Source organism: Lissotriton vulgaris, chromosome 5, assembly GCF_964263255.1.
Source record: "Lissotriton vulgaris chromosome 5, aLisVul1.2, whole genome shotgun sequence".
Lineage (NCBI taxonomy): Eukaryota > Metazoa > Chordata > Amphibia > Caudata > Salamandridae > Lissotriton > Lissotriton vulgaris.
Window position 1 is genome coordinate 243,988,478 of NC_141693.1, and position 13,454 is coordinate 244,001,931.

General features: G+C 43.2%; 1 protein-coding gene across 1 annotated transcript in view; it reads left to right on the forward strand.

Annotated features, from left to right (window-relative positions):
• The window catches only part of LOC147710591 (CDK5 regulatory subunit-associated protein 2-like), an 883,251-nt gene that overhangs the window by 240,820 nt on the left and 628,977 nt on the right, over positions 1 to 13,454 (forward strand). Inside the window, exon 16 of the mRNA XM_086921269.1 lies at positions 12,736 to 12,891. Within this exon, the coding sequence (XP_086777395.1) occupies positions 12,736 to 12,891 (156 nt within the window). The remainder of the gene's footprint in view (positions 1 to 12,735; positions 12,892 to 13,454) is intronic.

Below are 13,454 nucleotides of genomic sequence, written 5' to 3' on the forward strand. Positions count from 1 at the left end.
TCCCAACCAGTCAGCTGAGACCCAGACAGATAAAAATCAAGGTAGTCTTGATTGTACTGGAATGTCAAGGGCAAAAGTGGTACACTGATTTACATCCGTTTTTGAGAAAAGCTCTTAAGAGGCTGCTGCTAGTGCTGACTACTGTCTAGTGTCTGGACATTAATAGATCCAAATCTGACATCATTGAATTTGGCATTAACAAATAATATATATTCCCCCTTGACCTCTATAATTTTAATGGAACATATCCAACACTTTAGTTTTTGTATTTTAACACATAAGGGCAAACATCAAGAAAAGATTTTTTTGGAACTTTATAATTTTATTATTTTTTTCTTTTAGTTATATTTCTTAGTACAAAAGTTTTTTCATTTATCAATGTATCGCATCAGTTTATATGATTTTCAAAAAACACATAGTATAAAACACATCATATTATAGTACCATCAGTAAAAGACTATTACATGCAGAGAAAACAATATACAAAACAATAAACATTCTCACAAGTACATACACCCCTTTCTTATCATACATACTGCATTCATTCTTAATTCTGCGTCTGAGGGATCGCAGATGAAAGTGCAAATTAATACGCAAGGCATATTAAACTATTGGAGCTCTAGCCCTTCTGTACTTCTTTCCTTCTCTGACTGCAAACAACATTCTAATACAAATAAAATACTTTCACAATCTATTGCCTCAACAAAGGAAATAGCAAATTCCAGGCTGTCATGGCCTTATCAGCAAGTTTCTTGTACCCTTCCCCTGGATTCCTTGAATCCCAACCAGTCAGCTGAGACCCAGACAGATAAAAATCAAGGTAGTCTTGATTGTACTGGAATGTCAAGGGCAAAAGTGGTACACTGATTTACATCCGTTTTTGAGAAAAGCTCTTAAGAGGCTGCTGCTAGTGCTGACTACTGTCTAGTGTCTGGACATTAATAGATCCAAATCTGACATCATTGAATTTGGCAGCGTAGCTCCTTAATGCATTCAATATGGACATTTATGTCTGCCCAAATACTATATGAACATTGTTAAAGAAGCAACAAAACCTTCAAGAGCCACATGTGCTTTTAAAAGGAAATGTATGGTGATGCAAAAGTGCATTTTTCTTGTATTCTACTATAAAAAAGTGGTGTTGCCATACGTACCGCTGCTGACCAAGCCTTGAGCTACTACTGTGGTTAGAAGGTTGCTGTTTTTCATGATTCTAGTCAATAAGGGTTTTCTAGAAGAATTGAAAAAAGTGTTCTCTCTGATTGGAAAACTCTTGCCTCTTTGGATGCTCATTGTGGTTCTATCAAAATTGTTGTCAACCCCTTTCGAGCTTATACATTAAACCTCCTTGCAGCATCTGGGGTGTAAAACAATTAATTTTTTTATCAACCAATTTTATTGACATTTAACACCAGCAGAGAATGTGTACAGGGAAGAAGACCAGATGATGACGGCACTATGAGAATATTAACCAGGTTGTTACCAACGGGAAGTCAAGAGTGGGTATAGTTTAGAGCATTATCAAAATGCAGAGCATGGTTTAGGCTTTTAAATTTGTAAGATGTTAATCATTTATTGTAATTGTTATGCGCATGGTAGATAAGTGTTCTTGGATCCTGAGTGTGGCTGGGACAATTCTAATGTTTATAAATTCAACAAAGAATCTTTCGATGTAGAACTAGGATTATGAATATGTAACATTTACTTAATATAATCTAGGCTTTAATAAGGCAATTGGGATTTTCGGTAAAGACCAGAAAATTATGCTACTTTAAAACCACCTATTATCAAACAGTTGTGAGGTCATGCCCCTCTGGCCAGTGCACCCTGAAACGAGAAACATTAATAATGTTTCAACGTGCTAAGATGTGATTTTCACTCACCTCTACGTATATACAATGACGGTGGTTAAGAACTGGTGGCAGGCTTCGGGGTGAAACCATTTCAAGACAAATTATAAATCATTTTTACATTTACAGTTGTAGACCAATTTTTCCTGTTGCCAGATCATTCCAGAATTAGTTAATGTTATTTGAGTTCTCACTTAAACTCCAAAGGGATGGATGGATCAGAGCTGGAGTAGCAGAGCATTCTTGAGAAGAAGATCCAGACATTAGATAGATTTTCTCTTCGATGACTTGGGGACGTGATAGTTGGCTAACCATAGGGAGTGAGGGTAATGATTGGTTTTGAGAGGCCGGATGAAGTTGTGCGAAAATAGCTTTAAACATAAGTAATATATACCAAGTCCTCTGTAGATTGAACAAAAAAGAAAAGTAAAAAATTACTAGCTTTCGGCCTGCGAGTCCTGCATAATGTGTCCTATTGTCTAACATCCTTTTGTAAGAAACTGGGCAAATGGCATAGTTGACACACCAGACAGCTGTAAATGATGTCTTTCTGATATGAATATTCTGATACTTCTAACCAGAGATTCCTCACCTTCAGAATATTTCCAAAGTGCCAGAATGGACACCAGCATTTTCATATTCTGCCGCTGAATTGATGGAGTGGAGCCCCACGCGTTGATGTCTTTTCCTTTCTTTCTGGGCCTTCGAAAGCTGATCCAGAGCTCTACCCCTTTGTATTGATTGATGAATTCCTCTAAAATTATTTTCCAGTGTGCATGGGAACAATGTCTCCTCCAAAGACTGTAGAGTTCAGACTGTGCCTTGACTACTGGAAGCAGTTCTTGGTGATGGACCTGCACAAGGTGTGCCTCTGCTTTTTGGACTTGAGGAACAACTCATTTGTGCAAAGATTGTGCCTTCATGCACCTGAAGGCATTCTGAGACTGTGATGCGAAGCTGAATATTACCGACACCGAAAGAAGTTACATACCTCGAGTAAGTACCGCTTCCACTCCAAGTCATGGGCACAGACTGGTTTTCTCTCTCTGGTGGCTGTCCTGAGAGGGCATCTTAGCATAAGAAGTCGAAGCAGGATTCAGCCCCATAGCACCACTCTTTGTCTAGAGAGGAGTCGCAACTGTGTCACAGTGCTAACCGATTTCACTCATGATCATGGAGCTGATAATTCAGTTGGTCCTGTTGCACCCTAAATTTTCAGGGCCATCAGCAATGCTGCAGCAGATTGGGGCCTTTGAGAATCTACCCTGCTCTTTTTTGGCTCTCTTTTGGCCCTCGCTGGCTCACTTTTGAGCACCAATGATTTGCCTAGGGCTTCCAGGATGTTACTGCTGGCGGGTGCCCCTCTGCCTCCCTCCCAAACCCGCCTCAGGTTCTGCACTGTCTTTTGTGCTGACTTTCCCACTGACTGCTAGACTTTCGCTGGTTCCTTCAGTGCCAATCCCAGTGTTGGTGGAGGTCGAGCACATGCCTACACCAGGGTCTGATCCCAAACCAAATCCGTCTTAACCCCATTTGAGGTCAGATGCACCTAATTCGTATACTTTCTGATTCAGATAAAACACTTCTGCCACTGAGTCTCCCACAGAGCTTGCATCATCTTGTTGGCTTGTGCTCTGATCAACCTGATAATGATGAGGTGATGGGGGATGATCTAGCCCACAATATCAAGATGATTACATTTATATAGATTTCTTGAGGCCAGTGGCTCAATGCCTACCCTTCCATAGTGTTGGTTTTACCCCTTGGAGAAGAGTGCATCATTTGCTGTTGTGATTCAACATGCGACTGAGGTCCTAGATCTACAGCTGGACTGTGTAGTCAAAACAAATGGGCTCACTGAGGTTTTGCACTCTGGACCAGACTCAGCTAAGCCCTAAATTCCATTTAATGAAGTGCTTACTGACACCGTTTAAGTACATGGGTGAACACTTGCTCTTGCCTACCATTGAACAGTCATGTGGCCAGGTGCCACAGATTGGTGCTGGTGGACCCTGACTTTCTTATGCAGCTCTTACCTCCTGAGGGTTTAGTGGTCCACTCTTCCACCAGCAAAGTTAACCTTAATGTGTTCCCCACGACCCATCCAGATAAGGAGTCAAAAAGGATTAAGGCATTCAGGAATTGGATGACAGTTCTGCTAGTCTGGAATTGAGGTCAGTCAGTGCTGTCTGCCTAATAGTCCTTTATACACAAGCCTTTTGGGACATGGGCCACAAATGTTATCTGCAGTCCTGGAGGAGGTTTGACCTTCTTTGGCTCAAACCTTTCAAGACGGCCAGGATGTAGCTAAATAAGTCATTAGGTAGGGCTGGATGCTACTGACTTCTTGGAATGTGTGGTGGGCACTAGTGTAGTTATCAACCGCCACATGTGGATGCGATCCATTGGCTTTTCTCGGGATGGGTAGGTGTTACGAAATCACATACCATTGATGGGTCTCGCCTCTTAGGCAAAAAGGCTGATTCTACCCTTGAACACTTTAAGGAAAGCTGAGCTACAGCGCATTCCTTAAGCATTACAACCCTGGTTGAAAATGTCCTCAACTGCCCAACCATTTCAAGACTACTCCAGAGGACTGGCATATAGTCACTGCCAGTCTACATCACCACCACAGCAGTCACCCAATTTATTTTGTGGCCATGGATGAAGTAGACATCATGTATGTCACCAGGGACACCACTCCACAGAGTCCTCCACCCCTGCAACCTCAACCTATGATAATATTTAGCTCATTAGCAGTTTACTTGGGCAAAAAAGTTTGAGAGAGAAAAAGGAAATCCTATACAACAAAACAATTCATGAATATTAGCTGTTTATGTTAATTCTTAGTCAAGTTAAGCATAAAAGTGCATGGTGTCCCAAGTGAACATTGAACCTACATATCAATTTAGTGGCATAAAAATATGTTTCCAGAATACAAAAAACGACCATAACATAAATGTTCAATAGTTATTTACAGCCTTCTAGTACATTGGTAGGAGCTGGGGAATTGTTCGTTTTTACAGTTTTGTCGACAGCGTTTCGACCCCACCAACAATGGGGTCTCTTGAGGACCTAACAATGAGGGACACCTGAGTAAAGTAATGAACCATCCAAGTGTGAAGTGCACACCACGAGGAAGTGTATATTGGGGAAAGGTTACTCACATGGGGTCCAGCCTGGCACCCAGTGAGGGAAGCGGATTGACAATGCTTGTTATAGATGTTTGTCCATTGCATAAGCGCTTGGCTTTTCCAGAGTATATGCTGCGCTTGGAATTTCCTGAGTATATGCGGTGCCTGAGACTATGGAGGACAATCAAAAGAGAGTGCCAATATAAGCCTCTGTAGTTGGAATGATGCTAGAGGCAAGACACCCCTCTAGCTGGGTGCACTATACCACTGGTGAGGGTACAGTTACATGAGCACTGAACCCCTACAGTGCCTAAGTCCATTCTTAAACATTGTAAGTGCAGTAAAGCCATAAAGAGTATATGGTCTAGGAGTTTGGCATTATGAACTCCACAGCACCATAATGGCTTTACTGAATTCGTGGAAGTTTGGTAGCAAACCTCTCAGATTAATAAACCCCTACTGATGCCCTTGTGGTATTATACAATGCAGTCATAGGGCATCTTAGAGACCCCCCCCTAAAAACGCCCAGCCTCTGGTGGGTTCCCTGACCAGTAGACACCAGCTTGCCATCACAAGACATGTTTCTGGACCCCTAGGCTAGAAACCTGCACTTCCTGGGCCCAGAAACAAAGCCTTTCCTGGGCAGAGGTGGTCACACCTCCCCAGGTCAGGAAGAGCCATCTATAGCAGGGTAGCTTCAAAGGCCTTGCCGCCTTTGTAACATGGCCTGCAGCCCCTCCTGCTATCAGGAGCAGGCCCCTTCCTGTCTTCCCTCGTTTTCAGCTGGAAGACATGCGGGAAAATTAGAACAGTACAGAAGGTGTGCCCACCTCTACCAACCCCACCCCTCAGGTGGGGGAGGCGAGGTGAAGCCCACTCTTCAGTGCCTGCCATCTTGCAGATGACAGGCGCTCTCCAATCAGTGTTAAGGATTGTGCGGACTCCCCAAGTGGGGTGAGCACACCAAGGGTGTAGTCACCCTAAGGTCAGTAGCCTATTAGCTACTGACCTCGACACCCCGAAAACGCCCCCTAAATGAAGTATTTAGGGGGCAGCCCTGAACCCAGAAGGGAGATTCCCGCAACCTGCTAAGAAAGACGAAAGAAGACGCCCAGCATAAGAGACTGCAGAGAAGAAATTACTTGGGCCCAGCCCTACTGGCCCGTATAGAGTTTCCATAGATCCTGTGCCAAAAGTCAACTTGTCCTGCAGCCAGCAGTACCCCTGAGAGGACTGACTGGCTTCAACAAAGACCAGATCTCCTGTGAACATTTGGTCTGTTCAAAAGAATCTCAACCAGACAACGTGGCAGAGGACTCCGTGGACAACAATGGCCTCAAACATGGCAGGGACCTCAACAAGGCCAGTTTTATGGCGCACCCCCACAATTTGGCCACATGCAGAACCCCTTCTATGGCTACACACCAATGTACCCACCAGGCCCCATGCCTCTCTTCGCTGGAAACCCAAGACCTCAACTTCCTTTTTTAGGACAGGGCTGCAGATCACGCGGCAGAAGAAGGCAGTACCAGCAAGTACACTGGGCCGAAGACAAGAACCCAGTAAGCGCCAACACTCGCCAGAAAGCCAGGGATCAACCAGGCACGAGCAACCAGTGACACATGACCAACAAACATCATTGGTATTCAATCTATCAAGCACCCAACTCACTGACAAAGAATACTCTGTTCTCGAAAAGGGCCTCTCGTTTGTGCCCACATCAAGACTTGATAAGTTCAAACTCCACGTTGAACTAGCAGAATTCTTACGAAAATTAAAACTTAAGGCGTTCTTTGAAAAAAACACCTCTGATGAGAACACCATCAACGAAAACCCTAACATCACCTGCCTAAGACCCAAGTCCACCTTCACCACCCCCTCCTCCCCCCTCCCCCCTCTACCATTCCTCCTGAAATCGCAACCTTCGAACAAGCGGTGTACACTGACATCGAAAAATTGAACCCCACGGGATACTTTAACAACTTGTCAAGGGAAGATAGGGACACATTCAAACGCCTCCAGAACTACCCCTCCTTGGTCAACAAACCAGCTGACAAAGGGGGAGGCATTGTACTTATGGACAGGGCGGATTACGACAAAGAATGCTGCAGATTATTCAGCGACACACGCAATTACAAACGACTTGACCGTGATCCAACCTCTGAACTCCGAACAACCTTCCAGAACCTGGTGAAAACAGAGAGTAACCTGGAACAAATTTCCAAACAAGAAGCAGAATACATCTGCACTAAGAATGCATAAGTGCCATACTTCTACACCGTACCCAAAGTACATAAAGGCACAATACCACCACCGGGGAGACCGATAGTCTTGGGGATCAATTCACTCCTAGAACCCTTATCGCGTTATTGTGATTACCTCCTCAATCCCTTGGTCCAGCAAACCCCCACCTACATAAAGGACACAAAACATCTCCTCAACATCATCAACAATGAGACCTTTGATGTTAATAATCAATTATTGGTGGGATTGGACATCGAAAGCTTGTACACGAGCCTCCCACAGGATGCAACCCTCGAAGTACTCCAAGAGGTTCTCATGCAGACCCCGTGGACATACCACACGCCAAGAAAATGTATCTTGGACTGCGCAGCCCTGGCACTCAAAGAGAATTACTTTGAGTATGAAGGCACCCACTATCTCCAGACCAACGGAACTTAAATGGGTAGTGTCTTCGCACCCAGCGTGGCGGGTCTGTATGTCCATCATTTTGAACAGGCCCACATAATGTCAGCCACCAATCCCCACGCCAGCAATATAAAAAAATGGCATAGATATATAGACGACATCCTAGTCATTTGGCAAGGCTCCCGTGAGGAATTGGACACATTCCTCACATGGCTCAACAGCCAGGATCCATACTTAAGATTTACCAGCACCTCAAGTTCCACAGAACTAGCCTTCCCAGACCTCAACATCTCAGTCAAACAAGGCGCCCTCACCACCACAACGTACTACAAACCGACCGGAAGGAACTCCCTCCTGCGTTTCGAGAGCTTCCACCCAAGACCCCTAAGGGAAAATCTCCTATACGGTCAGTTCCTACGAATACGTAAAAACTGTAGCCAACTGGCGGACTATAAAAAACAATCCACCTCCCTTGCAGAAAAATTCTCGGAACGTGGATACCCGAAGGCCATCATTCCAAAACCAACAAAAGAGCCCGGAACCAGAACTGGGAAGCACTTCTAGAAACAATCATTAAGGAGCCCCAACAACAACCCATGACATGTGTTACTACCTACAACACGGCCTCCAACCAAGTTGCAAAAATCATCCGCAACCACTAGAAAATAATTAACTCGGGATCCAGAGAATGGGATACACCACACTTTGCGTACAAGATGTCCAACAACTTGAAAGACCACCTAGTGTCTACTCGCACAAAACTGAACGCAAGAGCAGAGCCTAACACCATTCTTAACACCTGGGGGCTCCCAAAAATAACTGGCCACTACCCCTCCAATAACTGTAGCGTATGTCACCTCACCAGACACACTGAAACCTTGGACCTGGAACCAGGTAAGACCTGGACCCAACGTCACCACACTAACTGCAATTCCAGCAATGTAGTTTACCTCCTGACATGCCTGTGCGGCCTTCACTACGTTGGCATGACAACGCGAAAAGTACAAACCAGAGTGGTAGAACACAGAAGCACTATCAGATGCAAGAAGAACATCAATAAAATCACTGACCACTTTCTACGTCAACATCACACCCCCAATGACTTGACCTGGACTATCATCGAGCAATTTGCCACCAGTGGAAATGACAATGAGAGAATACTTCTTAAGGAGCAACAATGGATTTATCGCCTCTCACTCCACCAGGATGGACTCAACAATTCCATAACGTGGAATTCATTAGGCCTTTAACCATAAGGCCGCTCTCTGCAGACCGCTATCATAAGCACAATATATGCCTCCGTGTTGACTACATACGACCACCAGTATGTTCCAACACCAATTTTCTGTGTCTTTCACAGACAGGTGCCGGCAATCTGATTGCTGCATTTAAGCACCACCGCAACCCCCATTCAGGTCCCGGAGGTTGAAGACGGCACCACAGGTACCCCGCAGGCCTTGACCGACAATACCATGAGTACGATGGAACCCCCATGCACTTCCCGGGTAAGCGCTTCTCTCCCTACAGGTTGTCTCACTACTAGTGGCTCTTTCTCTTTAGGGTCGTACCCCCCCTGCCGAATCACTCCAGGGAGCATTCGCGGTAAAACGCTGGCGTGAGAATACTTTTCTACCTTATGCTCCTATCACATAGTGTGAGTGATGCTCGCTCTCTAGCCTCACCACGCTTACGATATATATCGATAATTATCACACGAACGTAACCACCAGTACTGTCACACTTCTGCCGTTTCTTAGTCTTTACACAGCTCTTAAAAACCGGCAATGTTTGATCATTGTGTACCTATGCAATATGCTAAAAGACTCTCTTCTTGTATGTTAGGTTCTGTCATACATGTTGTATGTCCAGGTATGCTTGGTGAGGGAATCCCCCTCGCACACGTGTAGCACCTTAGTGAGTATGACACATAGGCCCAACACACTAACTTAATTTTTTTTTATGGCACATACACTAATGAATGGTCCTGAGGAAATCCAGCATAACCCAAGGCACTGGCTGAAACATGTAGACCACCGGATGTAGGAGGTCTTAATTTTACCACCACCACATCCACTCGCCTTGTTTTTGACTGCTAACAGAGGCCCAGTCATTAAAATTTAATTTACCCTCGGGTACTGGGACCACTGTATAGCATTTTAATTTCACTTTCTACATCACCACACTGCACTCTCAGTAATCTACCTTCTCCGCTGTAATCAGGCGTCGAAGCACACCCGGGACATATTCGGTGTCACTGGGTGGGCCCGATGATGAAGCATGCCACCAACCAGGTTCGTGGGTGAGGGCTTCATGACAAAACCTAATGGGTTTCTGCTGACAATACAGTTCTGAGTCCTATAATACGGTCACATATAGTTAGTCCTTGTTAATTACATATAAATCCCTGGGGATACGGACTAGCTTTCTAGTCCTCTCTCTCTTACTTGATACGCAAAAAAAAAAAATGAAATCATGTCCTGCCTGAATGTGTAAAATAAATGCTTAACACTACCATCTGATGAAGCCTTACTGCTTGTCCACACTACCACAAATAGAGAGTAACATATTCTCTACTTTTACCTTTGTAAGCCTTTGGGGATCCACTAGACTCTGTGCACAATATACTTTATTTTGGTATAGTATATACAGAACGTTTTCCCTTGGTGAACCAAGTCTCAAGATGAACACCCCAAAATTAGGTTTCTCAGCCAACCCAAATGTAGGCGCCCTAAGTTCTTTTACTGACTAATACACTTTAACAACAGCAGTATAGTTCATTATTTATTATTATAAAAAACATATTCGTACAAATACAGTTGAATGTTTAAAAAGACTCATACAGAGCCACAAATTAAAAAAAGAATGTGCACAACAAATTCATAAAATACAGTCTCTAATACATATAAGTTCCAACTGACAATTATATAAAACAATGTAATCAAACACTTGACACTAATAAACCTCTTCGTTTTTGGATCGGATGACGACCGGCTGCCGCTTTGCTTAAAACCCGAGGACTACAAGGGGTACGGGAAACCTGGTTCTGGCTTTCTATCGGAATGCGCAGTAAGTAACCAATAGATGTACCGGCCCCTAAAGAAAACAGAGGTGATGATATCTCTACAATAGGGAAACCGATTTAAACAGAAGCAGTAAACTTGACAGCATCACGGCTCGGCTACAGAGTAAGGAATCAATCATGGCCTAAATCTTTTAACTTAAGAAAACACATTGATTTTAAAAGAAAGTGCCAGAGGAACAGCCTTCTACTATGAACAAATCAGGACAAGAAATGAAGATGTGATGTGCATATAGACCAGGATGAAAATTCGATCACCTGAGTAGAAAGATCATGAAAATCTGTAGTATGTGAAAGGAGGTCTAAACTACAGGCAACCAACCAGTGCCAAACAGTAGGAGAGACTGAATAATATATAGTCTTGATAAAGATGGTAATATATTACTAAAACCATTGAAACGCGTCGACGCCCCATGGCACGATTAAGGGAGTAAAAAACCTAACCTGCAGATCAATAATTATACACTCTCAGGACTGTGTTTGTGAAACCCCAGAAACGTGCAACACCTATTGACAAATTTCATGTCTTTTTGTATGTCTCTCCTTTTTGAGGTTTATTAGTGTCAAGTGTTTGATTACATTGTTTTATATAATTGTCAGTTGGAACTTATATGTATTAGCCTCTTAAGCGCTGCTGACGGCCAACGGTCGTCACGAGCGCTACCTCCCCAGTGCTGCGCACGACCATTGGACGTCCATTCAGCACTAGTTCCAATGGACAGCGCAGCACTGGGGAGGGATATTTGCGAAGCAGCTAAGGTGTTAAAGACTGTATTTTATGAATTTGTTGTGCAAATTTTTTTTTAATTTGTGGCTCTGTATGAATTTTTTTAAACATTCAACTGTATTTGTACGAATATGTTTTTTATAATAATAAATAATGAACTATACTGCTGTTGTTAAAGTGTGTTAGCCAGTAAAAGAACTTACGGTGCCTACATTTGGGTTGGCTGAGAAACCTAATTTTGGGGTGTTCATCTTGAGATTTGGTTCACCAAGGGAAAACGTTTTTTACTGTTGAAGTACCCTATTCCCCTGGTTGCAAGGGGGTCTCTCTCACTTTTGAAAAACATAGTATATACAGAGCCAGCTTCCTACACCCCCATGCCCAGCTTCATTGACTTAAAGCCAAATGTCCATAGACCCAGATACTATGGTTTATAAAAAATACTTTGACTAGGGGGCACGATGACATTGCTGCCATGTGTGTCAGTGAGAGTGTCGTATTTGGGGATGTAAGAATGTGTGTGTATGAATGGGATATATTTGTATGGGTAACTGTGAGCCTGTGCTGTATGTACTTATGGCACAGGACATACCTTTCACCATATGTGGTACTGTTACATGTATAACACAAATCTACAAACATGTATTTATTTTTAAAATGGAAGAAATGTACATTTCATAAAAATGTTCTGCAAAGATTGTCAAAGTATGGAACTCTCTTTAATAGCGCTGAAATAGAAGGTTGACCTCTACATTGAATGGATAAACACAATAATCCTAATCAGGATTTTGAAAATAATTATTATTTGTGATTGGGTAGATTGTCTATGTTCCAGCAAAATCTTTCAAGAATGGATAAATAATTTAAAAGCTAATTGTTACCAGGTATGTCAATCTAGTATGCTAAGGAAATCAAATGTTGCTTGTATTCATGTACCTATGCCTTTTTTCTAAATCTGGAATGGTATGAACCTTCTTTATTGCTCCAAATAAAAATAGTTTCCAGTTCAAATGCACTGCGCCTTTCGCTGTCTTTGTAGCTTTTGGAGGATTCTTGACAACATTTACACCTGCCTTCTGGTTCTACTCAACCTCCTGGTGCGCTTCAACATTGTCTCTTTTAGAGCTTTTTTGTTAAAGCAAAAAAGAATGCCCAGTGTGCTGCCAAGAAATGGGATTAGGAAAATAGGAGTGAGTTTGGGGAGTAACTTCTAGTAATGTGTCTTGATGCTTTTTCTCTGTTGGATTAAACTGTGGTTATTTTTTGTAACATTTTTATTTTTTATTGTACATTTAGGAACGTGATGGTGCAATTAAAGAAAAAGATGATGAACTTTTACAACTTATTAAGGAACTTAAGTGTCTTAAGAAAGTTAAAGAAGAGCTGAAAGAGAAGGAAAGCCTTATTTCTCAACTCCAGGATGCATTAGCAAAAAGGAGTGATGGATTAGAGGTAACTACAAAACGAAAAGATTTACAAAATTAAGTAGTTGAAACTAATTTCTAAATGGCTAAATCAATTGTTACGAGCTGCTAAATAAGTGGGGGTCGCCTTTGAGCCTCCAGAGTGGCATTGGTGAATCAGTGTCGTGGAGGGAAGTCTGAGACTTGGAGCAGGAGGAAAGGAAGGGATCTCTTTCTTTGATATGGTAAAGCCAGAGACTTTACGGCAGGGTACTATGATTAGCATAAGCCTTGCTACAACCTTTGCTCCATGGGAACTAGGAGGAGTGGGGCGCAGAGCTTTCTAAAGCATATGCATCCTGCTGTGTGGGGGTCACAGACTTTTCTGCAGTGGACTATGTGTTCCATAAACCTTCTACAAGCAGAGAGGGGCAGAGAGTCCCATAAACCCTGCTTGCGCAGAGCAGGGCAGAGATTGCTATGAAGCATGTGTGCGGATCATGCTGCACAGGATGCGCCTGGGCCTAGCGTGGGCCAGTTTGCGGGCCGGGCCGGCCCGGATAAGGCTCTGCTGTGCCGCCCACATTGGTTCTGGGATACTTTTTGTAAGGT